An 18,897-nucleotide genomic window follows, 5' to 3' on the forward strand; every position below is an offset into this window, starting at 1 on the left:
ATAGTATCTACAACCGTGGACCCGTTCCAATTTCGTTTGAAAATACGGAGGATCGTGATATTCGAAATGCTTGATTCGCATATTCTTAAGGTGTGGTGTAGCTTGTAGTGTATTATAGTGTGTGTGTGTGTGTCTGTGTGTCGTTTGTTAGCGAATATAGAAACGTACATTAGTACTGACAGGACATGAAGTGTGTAGAAAATAAGGTATATACCGTTCGGGATAATTTTGACAGTCACCTACGGAGAAAGCAATTTTTTTTATGGCAAAATTAATCATCGGGGAATTTTTTTTTGTTTTAGAATTAGCTCACCATGAATTTTATTCATTTTATACAAAATATCCGCCCTCGGCTTCTATTACGGCCTCCACCCGTCTCCGGAACCGGGAACAAGCCCTGGCGACAGTTTCTCAGGGCAGGGCCGCGAAAACGGACCTGAGCTCCGCCTTGGTGTTGCTGGAGATTCTGTTGGTGTCCCGTTCCACCGCGCCCCACACGAAATAATCGATTGGATTAAGATCCGGGGAGTTGGGAGGCAATACATTCGGTGCGGTGAAGTCGTTGAAATTGGCCGCCAACCACTTTATCGTTTTGGAGGCTGTATGGCACGGAGCGGAATCCTGCTGGAACACGTACGGTCTGCCGTTGGCCACTCTCGTGATCCAAGGCTTTACGACGGTGTCCAGCATGGAAATGTACCCGTCCGCGTTCAGCCTCAGCCCGTGCTCGAAAAAGTGGGGCGGCATCACGTCCCCTTCCGAAGACACGGCGTTGCGCCCTCTGTGCGCCCTCTGTGTGTCCGAATAGCAATAGTCCGGTTCGGATTTGAACCCCGGTCCTGCCTTTTGAAGGCCAACACTGGTGGCGCCTCTGCCACTGGATAGTCCCTTTTTATGTTAAAAAAGGTATATATACGTTATGCTGGTTTGGCATTTTTTTTATCGTACGTGCTTTACTTAATAAAAGCATTGCAAAGTTTGTGGGAAACGTGGCATTTTGTAGGGAACGCAGTTCTATGAACTGATGACAAATATTTGAAATACAACCCGTTTGATAAATACCAACTTGACCCGTATTCGAAAAAAAGCTTCAGAAGCACCAGAAAGTTTTAGGACAGGACCAAATAGCAAATTAAAAATCTTCTCTGTTTGTCTTTGTTTCGAGTTTTGCAAACATGTAATGAGGGAAGCGAAAGGTTTATAAATAAAATAATCAAAAATTATTGTGTGTGTGTAATTATAAGTTTGCAAGCAATATTTGATCATTGTGACACTGTACGTTCTAAACGATTTCATTATCAGAATATTTTTTAAATAATCGTTCTCTTCTTTTTTTTAGTTAATATGACACTTCAGTGCGCTGAACGTCAATTTCGCTGCGACAACGGACAATGCATTCACATAAGCTTCGTGTGCGATGGAGAAGACGATTGTAACGATGGCAGCGATGAGGATTTAATTGTATGTAAAGTAACAGGTAAGTTTCATGCGTTCCATAGCCTTCTTACTTGTGTGTGGGAATGTTCGCGAATGTCACAATAATAAGTGTACATTGAAACTGTGAATTGAAATCGTACACTCGTTTGTCAATGGCTTTTCTCTTAAGAAATCCCTTAAAGCCTGAACGAGTTTATCTGCCAAAACCAGGACCATCTTTGTGCGAACTTTCGAAACGAATTAAAGTTTAAGAAACCATGCTTTGGAGTATGTATGCATAGCTATGTTCTGCCGAGGCTATCGATTGCCGAGGCGATTTGAGGTGTCTTTACGAAATTCATTATTGATTGAAAAGTTAGCTGCGTGCTCAGTTCGAAAGCCACAAACCCTTTACCATTTCCTGCTTTCACTCTAATAATAAAAATTTTGTCTACAGTTTTTGTGCATTCTTAACCCAGGCGGCGAACTTTCTACAAATGAAGGTTTTTTTTTCTCTCTGGTTTTATAACAGAGCTTAAAATGGTAAAATATAACGTCACTTTTAGAACGAACCTCGGGCATGATTGGTTTATGCTCGTCTTGGTACAAATAGCCGAACTTGCCGAAAGTTTGGCACTAACCCGGCTCCAATTTTCTTTGTCCGTATTCAAGGCTGGTTTTACACCACCGGCGACTACTCTTTGGGTTATTTTGATTTCGTAAATGGAACGTTACTGTTAATTATTGAACCAAGCCGAGACGAATACCGAGCAAAAGTTTGCCTTAAGTACACTGACTTAGGCGATTGAAAAGACAGCTACTGTGAGAAGGAATTAGGAAAATTAGGAATATTTGATGCGCTTTGATGAACTTTCGTGCGAACTCAATGGAAGAATTTTACAAAGATACTTTTGTGCACTTCATTATTACAGGTCCAGGTTAATCGACAGTTATTTTCGAAATAAAAAGAATCGTGATATCAATCATTTTATACATTTTCAAAATTTAATCAAGAGCGTGTAAAAAAAAACCTGTAAATTTTTTTATAATTTTTGTGCATATTTAAGGAAGTAGTCGAATTCTTGATAAACCTTATTTTCATTTCAAGACACTTAAATATCGATTAAATTTTCCTACGTTTTAGAATCGTAGATTTAAGCCTCTATCAAATCCCTTACCGATGCTAATTTCGTTTCTTTTACGGTTTCGCATAGAGTGTTGTGCAAATTATATAGACTTTTTGGCTTTTAAAAAGGTTTTGTAGCAGTTTTTTTGTGTACAGGACGAATCCTTTGATTGATCTCATCGGTTTGGCTCTATGGACGATCCATAGAGCTACACGATGTGCGCGATGAATTCGGCATTTCCTGTGGGAATTGAATTATTATTTTTGTTTTATAGAAGCAAATAATAAAAAATGTTTTTCTTCGGAATTTAGCCTACCATGTTGGGTGCACAAATTGCTCAAAGTAATCACAATTGGCATTGATGACCGCCTGTATCCGTTTCCGGAACTTGGAGCAAACACGGACAACCATAGCCACGGTCTTAATTTATGGCACTAATTCTGCTTTTGTGTTGCAGGACGTTCAGGTGGTGTCCGTTTCAACCATGTCCCACATGAAATAGTCCATTTTAAGTCTCGGATTAAGGTCCGAGGAGCTGGCAGGCCAAAAATTGGGGATGGTAAAGTAAAAATTGTCTTAAAGCTGATTGTGCGATTTGGCGGCCGCGTGACAAGGAGCCGAATCTTGTTGCTCCACATACGGTTACCACTTTGGATACCACTTTGGTTATCAAGGGCTTGACGTCCGCGCTTGACGTGTCCAGCAGCTTCACATTGCCGTCCGCGTTCAGCCTCAGGCTCGAAGAAATGTCGAAGAACTCGTCGTTCCGTAAGTTCTGGCGGGTGTTCCACTTATTAAGTTCACTCAGCATTTTTTCAACTGTTACCAAACACTTGTGGCTTTCCAACGACGTATTGTATGTTTTGATACGATAACTCAATCATGAACTATTAACGAAATGGCCAATTGTCAAATTTATCGCGCACACCGTGTAGGTCACTGATCTATGCTCATCTAACATGAGAGCCGTATTCTAGTTAGCAAACCCTGAATAAGATAGCGCTTTTGCTGGAACATGGCATTTAACATTTTCGTTCGCTAACATTTCGCAAGTTAGCAATACGGCCTGGCCGTCTTTTATGAATAAAAAAAAAAAAATTCGCAAGTTAGCTGACAGTTTCAGTAACAAAGAACCTGTTCTTGGACACACACATCACACACCAATTACAGCGATTCAAATCTTTCGGTGCACCTATATCGCAGAGCTAATCGTCCAATAACACGAAAGGAACAATTTTAAGCCCCTGTTTATAATTAATCATAGTATTTACGCCTTGACTTAGTGTTCTCTGTACTGTCAAACGCTCCTTTTACCTTTCTCACACAACGGTCAAATTAATGGGTTTAGCAGCCCAAATCGATATTGGATAGCAACTTCAATCTCAAGTAATCCTCCCCCGGCACGGCAGTGAGTAGTGAACGTGAAAAAAGTGTAATATATTCACCAACACCAGCCGCAACACTACCGGTAGGCGTGCAGATAACGAATAAGTGGTGGCCTAATTGCGTCAATTTGTTCTTCGGCCCATCTCCTTCGTTTCGCAAAACCAGAGGCACAGCAAAAAAAAGGTACACCTCTACCAAAGAAGTGTAGGAAAAGGCCGTCCCGGAATCGAAGAACGATTCGTTAACAAAAACAGTTATCGGCCAATCGACTGTGTACGGGCGTAAGAAAAAATGTTTCGCACAAATGATGATCTTGAATAGACAAACAGCACCCACTGCAGTGTATGTGTGTGTATGTGGGATAGGAAGGTTTTTTTTCCCGGAAGGAAAATGAACTAAAACGGCTATAACGCAACGACGACGGTGGTTGATGCTGTGTGTATGATACCCGTCCCGTTCCATTTGGCCCGTTGCGCTTTTGTGAATGATGAGAGTAATCATTTTTAGTATAATTTTAGGCGCATGTTTATGTGAGCATCTTTACGTTGCTTTGCTTTTTATCGCTTCCTACCGCGATGCTCGAAGCACTTGCAGTCGGGAAAAACGGCTCCTGCGGTAGAAAATTCCCCCGGTTAAATCGGAACAGATTTTTGTCCACTCCACAAACACGAACGATGGTGTTGTTGTCTGCCGGAGTTTGGATGGCAAATATGCGTGTGGTTTATTCGTCGATACTACTCCGCACGGAGATAACAAGCAGGATAAACAAGGACGCTTATTTATTTTGGCAATGGTTCGTGTTCCTCACTTCGCCCCAATGTCGGGGAGACGATCGTACACACACACACACACACACTTTCTAGCGCTTTCCTTTAGCTGCTGTGTTGGTTTCGATTCTATGGATTTCGGCACTCGATTGCGAGATGGAATACGGGTTTGTATGCACAGCTGACGCAAAGAACTCTCCACGGACTTGTTTCCCTGTCATCGGCAACAGTCCGTAATCGGTAGTTATGGGATTTGGGGTTTTCGCCGCAATGTGGCTGAAAAAGTTTGCTCTGGCGATTACATTTTATTGAGCAGTTTTCTCGTTTAGCGACACACGCCAGGCAGGCTGAACGGGAGCAAAACGGGACTGGAGGATTTGTGCAAGTATCTTTCCACATGCTGAGGCAGCTTTGTTAAGAAGCAGCAGTATTTCACTCAACACCTCTTCACAAGCCGTACATGCGTTACCTTCGAGACACAGATCGTTGTTACCACAAAGGCTTTTAGCAACAACAAAAAAACAAACCCGTGTTGGTCTGTTGTTCGCATTTTTCTTTCACATTTCGAAAGTATGATTCGGGGTTGCTTTTATTACTTACCAAAACTCACGTTCGTCCCGATGATATTCACCGTGCGGTTTGTAAACATTCGTAAGGGAAGCGGCGAACAAGAAAAAAAAAAAGAATCACAAAAAAACATTTAGTACCACCATAACCGGAAGCTTATAAAGATTACGCGCGCATGTCTCAGCATGGGTTGCGAAAGTAACGCTAGAAATCGAAAAAGAATGGTATCATAAATTTTGCGCAACCGTTGGAAAATATACCTATATATCATGTTCCTTCTTTTTTTTTTTTTTTGGTTCTTCTGTCGGTCGGGACTCTCAGCCATCTTTTTCATATACCGTCAGCTTCCAGTGCTGTTCAAACATCTGACACCATCATGTTACACTTAGCAAAAATAGGCTAGTCAGCGTACCGTATTTTTGGGAGTAGACAGTTTTTATGAAATCATCCTGATGGTGCCACCAGTGCTAACAGGTGAATGTGCCTGAAACGTTGCGCCGTGTAAATTTGGCAGAAAAGATTTTCTCTTTTGGAATTTGGAACAAGTTTTCGGGCAATCGGGTTTATTGAATTTCCAAGTACAATTATCTCAGAAAATGCTAGGCCTCCATCCAGTACTAGCACTGGAAGTAGTGGTAGCACAATCTATTTGATGTTTATTCTTAAACTGTATTTATTCTAATAGTCACGGCCCTGTAGAACCTAACTTTGTACCCGCAAACAAACTCAGGATGCATGCCACTCTGGGAACCCAAACAAACTCCAGGATACATGAAACGTATTTGTTTCATTGACAGTGTGACTGTCCGGATGGGATTTGAACCCCAGTCTTGCCGTATGAAGACCGGCGCCGTTGTCGCCCGTACCTCCGGGGTGCCCCCTGTTTATTGTGTGAATAGTGCAACTTGTCCAGTAACAGAAAATTAAATGAAAATATGTAAAGCGTCCCGATAAGTAGTTTTGAATATTGCTTCTCTTATCGTTGCCAATAATCATACTTTTTCTAATCTTAACCCAAATTAGTAAATGGTCTGGAACGTGCCAATACGTAGTGAAGACCCGGTAGTATTTGTCTAATAGCTTTTCAAAAAAGGGTCCCGAACCGTGTTCTGGTAATTGTTCTTGCTGTGCTTGTACTACAATTTTAGAATCTGTTAGTTTTCCCTCATCAATTCAATTTTTAAGTCTCCTTAATGCAATTACGTATACGTTCCAGTCCCTCCTCTTTCTTGCGTTTCGAGAATAATCGCAAAAATTCACATCACATTTTCTCCTACATGTCCCTTGGAGCGATTAATGCTTCGCTCCGAAATATGTGCCCGCTTTTGCTGAACATTAAGCCAGTTTGTTTGAGGCTCTTGCAGTTACTTCTGGGTCTCAAGCAACAGTTCCTTCTCCCGCTTTGACTGTCAATACCTTTGACAATAACTTTGACGGCGCTACTCAATCTTTAGTTCTCTTTTTCTCTTGGTCCTAATGGGTCCCTTTTTCTATCCCAGAGGCGGATAATTGTAAAAGCGGAATCATCGGTGGACATCAGGTGCTTGAAGTCTCTGTTCGTTTCCCTAGTCTGTTCATCGTTGCAATATGCCTAGCAATGGTGCAGCGGGTTCAGAGGTTTTTCACTCGCTTTATCATGCGCAATGCATTTAGCACTTGTGACTCAGCGTTGCTATCGTATCCTGTACGCTGTCACTAGCTGGGTCTGGAGCCCTTAGAATCTTGTCGCACACATGCACAAGCTTACCTTATTGCCTCCCTTCTCCTCAATGCCTTTAATGCTCCTTCCTTACTCTCATCTCCCCTTGTGAATGCATCAAGGATATCTTCAGTTGCCGCGAATGATTGTTGGATAAATTTTGTATTTTGTTGTAGTAATGCTATATGCCAGAATTTTTCGAATTTGTTTCATTAAAAATTTATAATTAACGTAAAACAAATCATAAAACTTGCAACGATCCTCTTCTAATTTTTTTCGCTCGCTCTCTCGCTGTTGCTAAGCTACGATGAAGACGAATTTTGGTTCGGGGTTGGTTTGGGTGCGTCACGCACTCGGGTGCTATCCTTACATTCTTTTATATATAGAGATGTACAAAGCTATCTTTTAATGCACGCATACTAATAAGTTTGTTTATCTGAAAATAAGGTACAACAGGTCGTGTGTCTGATGCTCTGTCTCTTTATTTTCGTCTGAAAGGCTTGGCTGTATTGCTTGACTTATGAATACCACGTAGTGAGGTTAGTCAGTCCTCACTACGCTACTATGCTCTGTCTGTCATGATTAAAAATGGTGTAGGTTCAACCCATCAAATAGTTTCCTGTTCAAGTAGTTTTTTGTCTAGTTCATAGCATTTTTTTATGCTCTGTATAACGGTCAGACTGCCATGTTGCCGCAAAAGCGTACTACGAAACTAAAATGAAACCAAAACGTCACCAGTATAGCGTTGGGTTATACAAGGGTAATGCATGTCCGAGTTGATGTTAAATCTTTCCAACGATACCCTTTATGGTCGTAAATATTTATAGCAAACATAGTTGAAAGTACGTCATAAATCAAATCAGGCAGAATGTTTGTTGCAGGGACTTGACTCAGGCAAGGATGCCTTAAAGTAGTTAGATGGAGTACATCGATAGTTTTGAAATATATAGAAACTTCATTCTTAAAGTATTGATACTTCTGATTCATTGGTATCGATCCAAAGCGTTTAAGAAAATAGTGCAGAGTTAGACTGTGCTTTGCATTAATCAAAATGCAATCGAGAAAATGTATCAATTCATCTTCTATTCTATTGCAAACATACGTAAAATGTCGAAACACGAAAGCAGCCAAGAGGAGAGTATCTATCGCCTAATGGAATCGTTGAAAACATTCACCAAAACTCATCATCATCTGTTGGTTGCTGCCGAGCTTTTGGTCAGCTGAAAACGGGTTCCAGATGTACTGCTCGGCAAATTGTTTTTAATCTTTATAAAACATAGTTATCAAAACCTCCAATGCTTTTAACCTGATCAATGTGTGCTTGTTAGCGCAAACACTGCAGGGTATCGTACCGCTCGAGCATTGCTGTAATTAGGCAAAAGTTCTCAATTACTGCTTTACGGTGCTGCTGCGTCTAACGAGACCAGCTATGCGAGCCCGTTCGATCGACGGTTTATGCATCTAAAGTGAGTGAGATCTAACCCCGGTGGGCGTTTGATTACCGGAGCGATAAAATCTGAAATCAAAATAATTGTGACATTTGGACGGTTTTTAGAGGGGTAACGATTTTCGAGCGCAGACTAGATGGGTTGACCGAAACGATTATACCGTGATGGTGATTATCTATCTGCGTTAAATGATACTACTGCGTACTGTACGCGTACCTGTATCATGAGTACGTAATAAGGAACGTCAAGAATCACGAATTGAAGCATGGAGTGGGTGAAAGAATTTGTGATTTATTTATTGTGATTTGTGACTAACATTTGCCTGTGTAGTGTAGCTAGATGAAGATTATTATTTGATTATGGGTTGGGTGTGTTTTGCTCGCAAATTGAAACGATATCAAACGGATGTTAAGAGTTTGCGGATCGGTTTTAGGAAATTGGATATTTTTTTGGCGGGTAAGGCACGAAGATTTTTTTTATCGAGTCCATGAATATTTCCAAACCGTTGCAGTGACAATCGAAATGCAGATATGTTCAATGTAGAGAATGAAAATAGAAATTACACCGGGAATTCTGTAAAGTTTGATTGTTTGTCAATTAAATTGAATTAAATCTCAAATTCGTTCTATGTTTGCGGATTGCTCTACACAAGTGGAAACTCATGTGAAAATAATACTCATACAAAAAATACACAAATATTTAACAGTTTTGTCTGGTATGAGCACCACTTGCAACAAAAATACCAAAAGAAAAACTAATCGAATAATTGAATTATTTGATATGTGTCGATGTGGTCGCGCAATCATCGTTTAATGTTAATTCAATTGTTCTTTCGGATGGGAAAAGTCTAGCAACAAAGTTTCATATCGAGTGATTTCATTGTCCGGCATAGAATAAAGAAGGCTTTTTTCATTTTTTAATCCTTTTCGTTCGACTTTTTTTTTCTTTTTATTTTCATTAGATTAAGTGAACATTCAAAGCATGGAAAGATAGATAGTTTTGCTGCTCTTTCTTTGTAAAAAAAAATCAGGTTGGCTTTTAATTTTGCAGATAATATTGATTGGTTCATTTTTTGTTATATCTTTTATCAAACTCTAGCCAAACCAAAGAGTACGATTCACGATTCATTCCTTTTGTTTCTTCGTGAAATAAATGTGTCTTCTATTGTGTGGCTTTTTTGTGACAGAAAGTTTTGTCAAAAATACCATCTTTCCGCTGACAATTCTAAAAGTGCCGATAAATTGCTTGCATCGATGTGTATTTTTTTAAGTTTCTTTTATTTAAACACAACATAAATATAATTTTGAAAAAGCTTTCAAAAAAGGATGACTTGAAAAAAATATATTAAATTGCTCACGATGAAAGAAAACTCCTTCAACGAATGGCCAGTTATCACACTGCACTCAAAGAATGCAATCTTCTCAAAATCCTCCCATCTTTGCTGTGCACTGTCGTCAGCCAAAGGCGCAGATAACATATTTGCTTCCATTTCTCAATCAGAAAACCTTGTCCACTTACACCCCTACCTTCCTTTGTACTGAGTGTTTGCTGGATGCACACGACTCGCCCGACTCGAATTCTGATGGAAATGTGGTGAATTATTGGCAGCAAAGCAGTAGCAAAACGAAAATTGGCTAGTACCTATTTTGGAATTTGCATAAATACAAGGGCTTTGGCTCTCGCACGGCATTTCTCCTAGGCCCATGCTGCTGTCTAATGCAGATAAAAAGCCCCACTCAATCACTTGGCATATTCGCTACCGGCCTCAGATATCGCAGAGAAGCCAGATTGCTGGATTCCTGCTGGCAGCAAATTCAGCTCTCGTTTCGTTTTTGTGCTTTTGCATCTTTGCGCACTGGTCCAGTTTGCTAAAGCCTTTAGCAATGGTTGCAACGCTCTTTGTCTATCGCATGTGCATTTACCGTGTTGACCGTTGCGTTTGATGCCGTCGGCATGTGTATGCGGCAGTTTCAGCATATGGTCGAGTAAATATTATCGTATTGGAAACCGAATCGAAACGAAATATGGGACTGACTGAGCATTCGAAAGCATTGTACTGGTCGTTGCATTTGAAGAGGATGGTAAGGCGTGATGTGTAGGCTGTAGGAGTTGTATTACCCGCAGGACCCAATACTGTATCGGGAATCGAATTTTATTTTCGTATAGATGCTGTTTGAATGGGTGCTATTATTCATGCTGTAGTTTATGAAAAAGTGATTAACTGAACAGTAAGCTATTCCCACAGTGAGCTTACGATTATTTTGAAAATTCAGATAGAAATTTTGTAATAATTGTGATAGTTTATAAATTCTGTTTACAACGTCAAAATTAATTTTACAATAATTGGTGCAGTCTAGATCCAGTTAGCTTTTGTATATCTTTTTTTTAGTTATTTTCATGCGTGTTAATTGATTCAGCATCGTACTATACTGTGGCTTGGACTTGTTTGTCTTGCTCAAAAACAATTTTAGAATGAAGCAATATAATTTTATTTGTTTTGTGACCGCTTTGCAGTTGTTTACATTTTATAAATCATATTCGTCGTCTTGTGGTAGGTTACAATAATCGAAACAGACTTTTGTTTTAAATGCAAGCTGTCTTTATTTCTTCTGTTCCTCACAAATCATGGTTTTACTGTGACTGAAGTACTGTAAAGGTCACGTATGGCCGTATGAGCCATAAAAAACACACACAATTTACGATGTACATAAAAAATGGAAATGTTTAAATGTCATGTCTGGTTTTTACCTTTGCAACACGTGTTTCTGGAGGTTGTTTAAAATAACGCTGTGCATTCTTATCAGGTCCAGGTAGCCATAAAATTTAAAAAAAAAATTTTGTAAAAGTTTTGTACATGTAAAGAGAAAAGAAAGGTTATGTATGCTATCGTTGAGGCTGGAATATATTTGAAAAATAAACGACATTTCGATATGAAATTAAATTTTGTTATTTCTTTAACAATTTTTTAACTCTCCTTAATTTATTTTTCTTCTATTAAGTCAACAAATTGGGCGGCACGTGGTAGACGAAACAGTGTTGCTGGTTTTCACATGGCAGGACCGAGGTTCAAATCCAATTCGGACTATTCGCTCGTAGGGAGGATTAGCTATGCAACTACGTAGTATTAGCAAATCTAGTTACATCATTGGACGGCCGGCATGACCTCGCAGGTCCTTAAGCCAAGAAAAAAGAATAAGAATAATTCAATGAATGTTTCCTGATTGCTATTCCATACAACAAAATCTTCAGCAGTTATCAGTCGTAAGAAAATAATTCATACATTCAGTTACAATTCATTAGATTAGTTAATTTTCGCTGTTGCTCCATGCTCCATGAGTGCTTTGGTTAAATATTAACATAATAAAAGACAATAATACTTCCTATTAGCTATTGTTGACCTGCCGAATTGGAGACAAACGGCTCCTGCACACATTGGTGCAGCAACATCAACCTTTATCAGCAATGAAAACTTTTGCACATTTGTGACATACTTCATGTGCGCTACGCAAGCCATGCAGAGCGATTCGGATTCATACCTATTGTGAAGATGCCCCAGCATGCTCAAGGGCATTCCCGTGTTTTATATATATATATATTTTTTTGTGTATGTTGTACGGGTAAAGGTAGCAAAGTTTTCGTTAGTGAGCTCACACCCTACCTCACCGCACGATCGGTTTGCAGCACTCGGTGTAATGAAATGTAAATGTAAGCACTTTTTTCTTTCCTTTAGAGCTTATTTTCTTACCCGTTACGCTACTGCCCCGGTGAGACCCCATGCACGAGCACAGCAGCATTGTGCTTCAGAAAACCACCTCACAATTGTACGCTCCTACAAAGCTCGTTCGGGCAGGGTTTCCCCGTTTCCCCGGAGCGAGCGCGTTTTTGTCTGTGTGTGTGTGTGTGTGTGTGTGACTGTGCCTTTGCATAGCTTACATAGTCTTTTTTTCCATTGGCTCGCACCATCCACTTGGCACCACCACCGGACAAGTGCATTATCCGCTTCCGTCGGTTAGTGGAGAAGCTTCCTGAGTTTCCGATTATGTATTCAAAGTGCTGGTTCCTGAACGCGCTGGGAAAGAATCGAAAATTCAGGATTTAAACCGCCAACGGAGCCGAATGCACACTGCAACCACGCGGGGGCCACATTTCAGCGTTTTGTTTGCATTAAATGTAAATTTTCAGCTCCTTTGACGGTTGCCTTTTTGTCTCATGTGTCTGTCTGTGTGTCTGTGTTTAATACTGCGATAGTTCATCTATTTGGTTAAAGACGTATGCCAAAAATATCACATTGGTGGCAGTTGTGTAGAGCTTGAGCCGTGTAAACACGTTGATAATTATCGTGTTTTGTCTTTATGCTGCTCTTGTTATCTTGAGCGGTACATGAATGGAATTAAGGCTCACTCGCATTGCAGTAAAGCATAAAGTAACTATCTTTGTGCACGAAAAGCATTAACTAATGAACAAACTGTACACTTCGTAATGTTTGAGAAGGGTTTTTGTTTATTTACAAAACTTAATAAAATTAAAAATGATGACACAAAAGCTTAAGACTAATAAGAGCTTAACAATAGCCCCATATCTCCGCTCATTGTTTGAGGTAGTAACGATGATTGGGGCTGCGTCAGCAATGGGAATTGACATTCTGTAAGCATTTCGTTTTTAAATATGGGATGCTGCAAGACGCTGTCCTTGTTTCGGATGAAATATTGTTCGAAATCGGGACGCAGACAGGCAAAGAATTGTCTGAACGCGCGAGTACAGTTGTCCGCTGTAGCTGGTTGCTGGTTCCGTTGCAAGCACATGTTCTGTCGCAGCTCGAAACTAGCCAGGTCCTCTCCTGGAGGCTCAAACTGACGGTGCAAATTGACGAGCAATGCTCCCTCGGTATCGCTGTAGAATTTAGCACGAATGGCAGCACAACGTATCAGACAGCGAACTTCTGGACAATCGACGATGATGCCCTTGGATAGGCTCGTTAGGAAGGTGCTAGGTAACTTCACTTCACGTGCACAGTCTACGAGGATGTTTAAGATTTGCACTGGTTGTAGCGGCACAAAGTCAACGTTTGGCGCCGGTGTACTGGCGCCTACGTACAGCAGCTGGCGCAGCAGAGCTCGGAAGGTGCGAAAAGCGTAGAACGCTCTGGAACAATTATCCAGTGGGTCAAGCAATTCCAGCTTAAGCGCAATGTTATCGGCAAGCTGCTTTTTGAAGGTGGCATCTACGAGTGGAGAGAACTGTTCCTCCACCAGACTTACGTTGAACCCATGGATATCGTCCCAGAAGTCCAGTGTAATGCCGATGCAGCGGATCAGGCACATCGTTTCCCGATCGCCCGGATATACGTGCTTCTTGTACTGGCCCATTCGAAGTGGATTAATGCCGAGAAAGTGTACACAGTCTTGCTGCGCTTTTAGGAAGCTCTTTCCGCTGAAGATGTTTCCCTCGGCCACGTGCAGCTCTGATGCGAGCGACAGGAATGCTAGTAGAGCAGCTGCTGCTACGTTTGAGCGACGATCACGTTCCATGGTTGGTGGTGGATGGTACCGTACTGGAGCGCATACAACCTTTCAGGATCGGTTTTAAAGACGGATGTTATATAAAACGTGAAACCTGCCAGCCACCAGATAAGACACGCCCCGGGTGCAGATAGCGACTAGGACACGTTTTTCGGTGCAGACAGCGTGTGAACCAAGGTGTCATTAAAGGTAGGCCCGTGCACCAGAAGGAAGTACCGTACACTGCTTCCAAAAAATAAAGCAACCGAAAACAGTGATAGCGAAGTTTCGTCCGGTAAAAGGGTTTTGTTTATTGTTTACACACAAACGACTGTCAGCTTCAGCGGGCTTTGACATTGGCCCGGATGAATGCACTGAACTGCTTACTGAAACAACGATACAGTTTACTGTACGCCTGGGCGTTTTTGTCTTGCGCATCCAGCAACGGTTGGTTAGCGTTAAAGCAAATTTCAGCTTTCCGGCGAAACTCGGCTTCCGATTGACCAGCGCCGAACAGCCTGTATAGCTGCGGAATGTTGGGTCCCTTTACATCGTCGTAGAGTTCGGTGCGAATGCCAACGCAGCGAATCAGACTGCGTGTTTTCTCGTCGTTCGGAAAGACACCCTCGTAGTAGAGATCTTGCAGGTTTTTCGGTATCCGCAAGACTTTTGCACAAATCGATATTGAGCGTACGAATTCCTGCACATTGAATACATTTGGCAACTCCTGCGGGGTGCTTTCTTTCACTACAAATCCTGTCTTTTGCGATTCGAGAAAGCAACGGAATCCATTGTATGCCTTTGCACAGGTATCTGGTGGTGGGCAGGCAGCAATACGCTGCTTTGCGCAGCACAGAATTTGTTGCTGCACGCGCTCATCTGCTGCCAGTTGCGGGAAGAGGTTGATTAGTCCTTCCAATTTGAATCCTTGGTTGTCATCCCAAAATCCGACAATAATGCCGGCACAGCGCACCATACACATAGTGTCATGATCGAACGGGTAGATACTGTTGTTGTACTGCACCAGACGATTTTCGCAGATGCCTAAATATTTAACACAGGCTGCTTGTGCCTCTAGTAACTGTTGAGGTGGAGGATCGCGAACTGCGAATGTCGCCGATGTTGTAGTGAGTCCCGTTAGCAATAGGACTACCGCGGTGATTATTTGCACGCTGCTAAGCATCATATGTACAGGCTAGACACTACCGTGGAACTGCCAGCTTTCGGAGCCAATGTGAGAGTTTTTATAATAAATGGCACAATCAAGTTTGATGGTCATCGACAACCACGTTGCTGTTGTTCTGTGGCTTCAGCGTGAATAACAAACGAAAGACGTTGAAGCGCAAAAACAATATGTGCCTCATAAGCCAGATGGATGTCATCCCGAGCGGAAGCTACAATACACCACCAGAAATAATATTTACACCCGTTGAAGGTTTGTTTTTACGTTAATGAATTATACTTTATTTTCATTCACTTCACACCCGGCCGAGGTTTTTTTTTGTGCGTGCTGGGCATAGAAAGCAGAAACATGCCCCTAGTTGCGAGCGTTCATGTTGTAGTACACGGGATTGTGTTCGGTTTTTTCCACGGCGACGGCCGCAATGAGTGAGTTCATGTTAGAATCGACGTACTTACGGAACTCTTCGAGGAAACAGAGCTCCTGCTTGTATGCGGCCTCACACGGATCGTTGCACGGCGAGGTGTTGGCCGCCAGGCACTGTTCAGCCTTCTGGCGGAAGCAGTTGTAGTCCTGTCCTAGTCCGTACTGTAGGTAGTGCCGGTCAATGTCGGAACCCGTTTCGTCACAGTACAGGTTCAGGTTGGCCGAAAGACACCGGACAAAGCACTGTGTTTCCGGACAGTTCGGGAACACTCCGGCAAGGTATAGTGGGAACCGTTCCTCTGGGATGCGCAGCTTGTTGAAGCAGGTCACGGCCGTTTGCAGAAACTGCAGAAAGTCGGACACGATGAAGGTAGATGTGGCAGGCACCGGATATTGCTGCGGTTGTGGGCCGAAGATGCTTGATTCAGCTTTCGAAGATTCGCTGACGGCGACGAGCGCCAGCAAAACTGCCAAACTTCCAATTCCGTAAGATTTCATGCTTGCGTTTCTAATTGATTGATGAGTCCCTTGGTTTGGTGGCGTTGTTTCTCTGCCAGTGGTTGCCGAATGTGTGGTGCTGGATTCGTGACGAAGCAGCAGGATATTTATAGTGTAAAATTTGGTGTTTTGAATATTTCAGATTGCATGGCACTGACCGGTATCGCTTATACCGGCTAGACGTGGTACTGTGGCGAACGTCTTATCGGGGCGCACCATGAAATCTTTCAAGGAAGCCACAAAACGCGCTTGATAGTGTGTTTTGAAAGCATATCAGCAGCGTTGTTCATTTTGTTTTTGTCTCCGAGTTCAAATTAGACTATAGAATAGTCAGAAGGGTTGTTGAAAAATTTTGGAATGCACTCCAAAAAATGCCAGGCGTCGCATTGATAAATTCAGCTGTGTGCTTTATGACAATGCGTTTTGAACGCAATGTGTTGTTCGTTGCTTTTTTCCAGTGTAGAAGATTTATTAGTATAAGCACACTTTAAGATTGTTTAATAGTTGCCTAGTGTTTAATATCACTGTATTATGCTATAACGCCGAAATAATGATGGTGCACCTGTTGTTTAAAAAAGTTTCCAGACGCAGTCGGTCGATGCGCAACTTTCCCAACAATAGTATCTGTGTTCCGCTAGACAGTCGTTTTTTTTGTACGGGGTTGGTGAAGCAATTTTCGGTGCATGGTTAGATGAACAATTCTTCATGAAAGAATTTTCCGAGGGAGAAGTTGTGCTAGGACCGAAATCTGTTGTTCCGCGCACGTTGTACATCTTTTGGGTTAGAACTTGCTTTCGCTATGAGTTTATTCGTGTTTTGTAAAGTATGTGGCATTATGTGCGTTCTCTAGAACGGCATAACAACTGTGAGTTAGTGTTTTGCTTGAAACAGCACAAATTGTTGCAATTCTTAAGTGGAAATTATTTATTAAGGGTGAGAGCTAATGTGGTGGCAACTCATTAGTAGTTTGCTGCACAATACTGATGCTCTAAGTATGCACTCATTTTCATGGTTGGAGTATAGCTCACTACTTACTCTATATCACAAAATGATCAATGAGCATTTGATCATACTAGCTATACCACTGGGCCCGAAAAAATAAAGTTGCTTTGCCTTTTTTTCTCTTAATGGTTTTTTATTAGAGCAAATGAAGGTCATCACCTTCGAAGCAATCTCCTTCCGATGTAATACACCTCTTCTCCCACTCCTCGAAGCAGGTGGAAAACGCAGATGATGGGATGTGCATTAGTTCCGCTGTCGCTGCGGCTTCTATCTTCTCGATAGCGTCAAAACAGTGTCCCCGAAGTTGCCGTTTTAGCTTGTTGAACAGCCAGAAGTCGGCTGGTGCCAAATCTGGCGAATATGGCGGTTGCGGGTGTCAGTTGTTGCGAAAAACTTCCTCAAAATGATGGCCGTATGGGAGGGCGCTGGGCGGATTATCGTGGTGCAAAAAGTTGTTGTTGTTTTTCCACTAATCCGGCCGTTTTCGTCGGATGGAGGTTCCGACAGGTCTCGTGTCATCAACCGACGATTGTTGACCACCAAATACTTGATTTGGACGACGTGGGCGTCGTCGGTTGAGGTGGATCCCTTCGACCTTCTCACGGCCATTCTTGAAATCACTGTACCATTTGTACACATTTTTCTTCGCCATAGATTCTTCCCCGAAGGCTTTTTGTAACATCCGCAATGTTTCCGCAGCGTTTATTTCATTGCGCAAACAAAATTTGATACATGCGCGCTGCTCCACAAACTTGGACATGGTCAATATGGACAAAAACATTAGGCGCAGATCCGAAAACAAATTGTCACTCCTAGCCGGGTTGACGTTGTGATCTGAAACGTGGCAGATCTGTCAAAAATACATATTGACAAACGAAAAATAAAAACAAGCGGCTTTTTTTGGCGCGCGAAATTTGATATCCTATGTCACCTTACTTTTCGGACACAGTAGAATAACGGATGGGACGTTGGTGCAGGCGACAACTGCATCGGTCTTCATACGGCAGGACCGGGGTTCAAATCTCAACCGGACTGTCCCCCCGCAGTGAGGACGGACGACGGACGTAAGCCACTAGACCTACTAGGTCACAGGCCGCCGTGACCTAGTAGCTCGTTTAGGCCAAGAAGGCAGGAGGATATATACTGGCAACCTTAGGGTTTCTGTGATATTTATATTTTTTTCAAATGTTCCTTCCATATTCAAGAGATATATTATATTTCATAGACTATCGGGTGATGCATTGAGCATTATTCCATGCAACTTACACAGTTTAATCGTAAAATCTCACATCTTATAGCATGCTTACAATATCTCAGTGATCAAATTTCCACAGCAACAAAACATCATAAGAATGTGCTTAGCTTAGTGTGTTGACGTATTAAAAATGATACTTTTTACCAAATGGAATTCGGGAATGCATCGTACTTGATGAATGCTCATCCATCCCGTACCTAAGGTCCAGCCGACACATGGCCACTTAACAAGCTATCGTCCCAAACACATTTGTTAGGATTCGGCTCCAAGAGGTCGAAGGGAAACATGCAACCGACTAGAGCTAGCTCGTTAGGGTAGCTGCCATGGTGACATTGCACTATTTACCATCAGTTCTACCATGGTGTGTCGCGGTAGGGTACTACACGTCCAATGTGGGAGTAAGGGCTAAATGGGAATGATCGTACACCGACAGACGACCAATTTCGTAAAAAGGTTCGGGACGCGCAAGAAACGAGCATTCCTCTTTGCACTCAAGGGCAACCGTCTGGCACTGACGGTTATTGGAAAATACTCGTTTGAAAAATCGTCCATCGCTTAGTGATAAAGCATCCATCGTTAGGGCACTCGCCGAGCTCCCACAGTAACGCTCGGCCAGAAAGTACGAAAT

At 42.1% G+C, this 18,897-nt stretch overlaps 3 protein-coding genes across 12 annotated transcripts in view; 2 read left to right on the plus strand and 1 right to left on the minus strand.

The window, feature by feature from the left end:
• Window positions 1-18,897, plus strand: part of LOC126558244 (isocitrate dehydrogenase [NAD] subunit gamma, mitochondrial) — a 517,410-nt gene that overhangs the window by 48,064 nt on the left and 450,449 nt on the right. The window contains exon 5 of one of the 5 annotated variants that reach the window (XM_050214221.1): window positions 4,679-4,690. The exons of the other annotated variants lie outside the window; for them this stretch is intronic. The gene's annotated coding sequence lies outside the window, so the exon portion shown is untranslated. Of the gene's footprint in view, window positions 1-4,678; window positions 4,691-18,897 lie in introns of those variants that run through there. 5 annotated transcript variants of the gene reach the window in all.
• LOC126556861 (low-density lipoprotein receptor) overlaps window positions 1-18,897 on the plus strand; it is a 161,988-nt gene that overhangs the window by 39,681 nt on the left and 103,410 nt on the right. For all 6 annotated transcript variants that reach the window (XM_050212399.1, XM_050212395.1, XM_050212394.1 and 3 more), the window contains exon 2: window positions 1,340-1,477. In XM_050212399.1, coding sequence (XP_050068356.1) covers window positions 1,340-1,477 — 138 coding nt within the window. The remainder of the gene's footprint in view (window positions 1-1,339; window positions 1,478-18,897) is intronic.
• On the minus strand, window positions 15,446-16,013 carry LOC126559175 (uncharacterized). The gene has a single exon (XM_050215293.1). The coding sequence runs from the start codon at window positions 16,010-16,012 to the stop codon at window positions 15,446-15,448; it is 567 nt and encodes a 188-aa protein (XP_050071250.1). The 5' UTR covers window position 16,013.

The sequence above is a fragment of the Anopheles maculipalpis genome, chromosome 2RL (assembly GCF_943734695.1).
Source record: "Anopheles maculipalpis chromosome 2RL, idAnoMacuDA_375_x, whole genome shotgun sequence".
Lineage (NCBI taxonomy): Eukaryota > Metazoa > Arthropoda > Insecta > Diptera > Culicidae > Anopheles > Anopheles maculipalpis.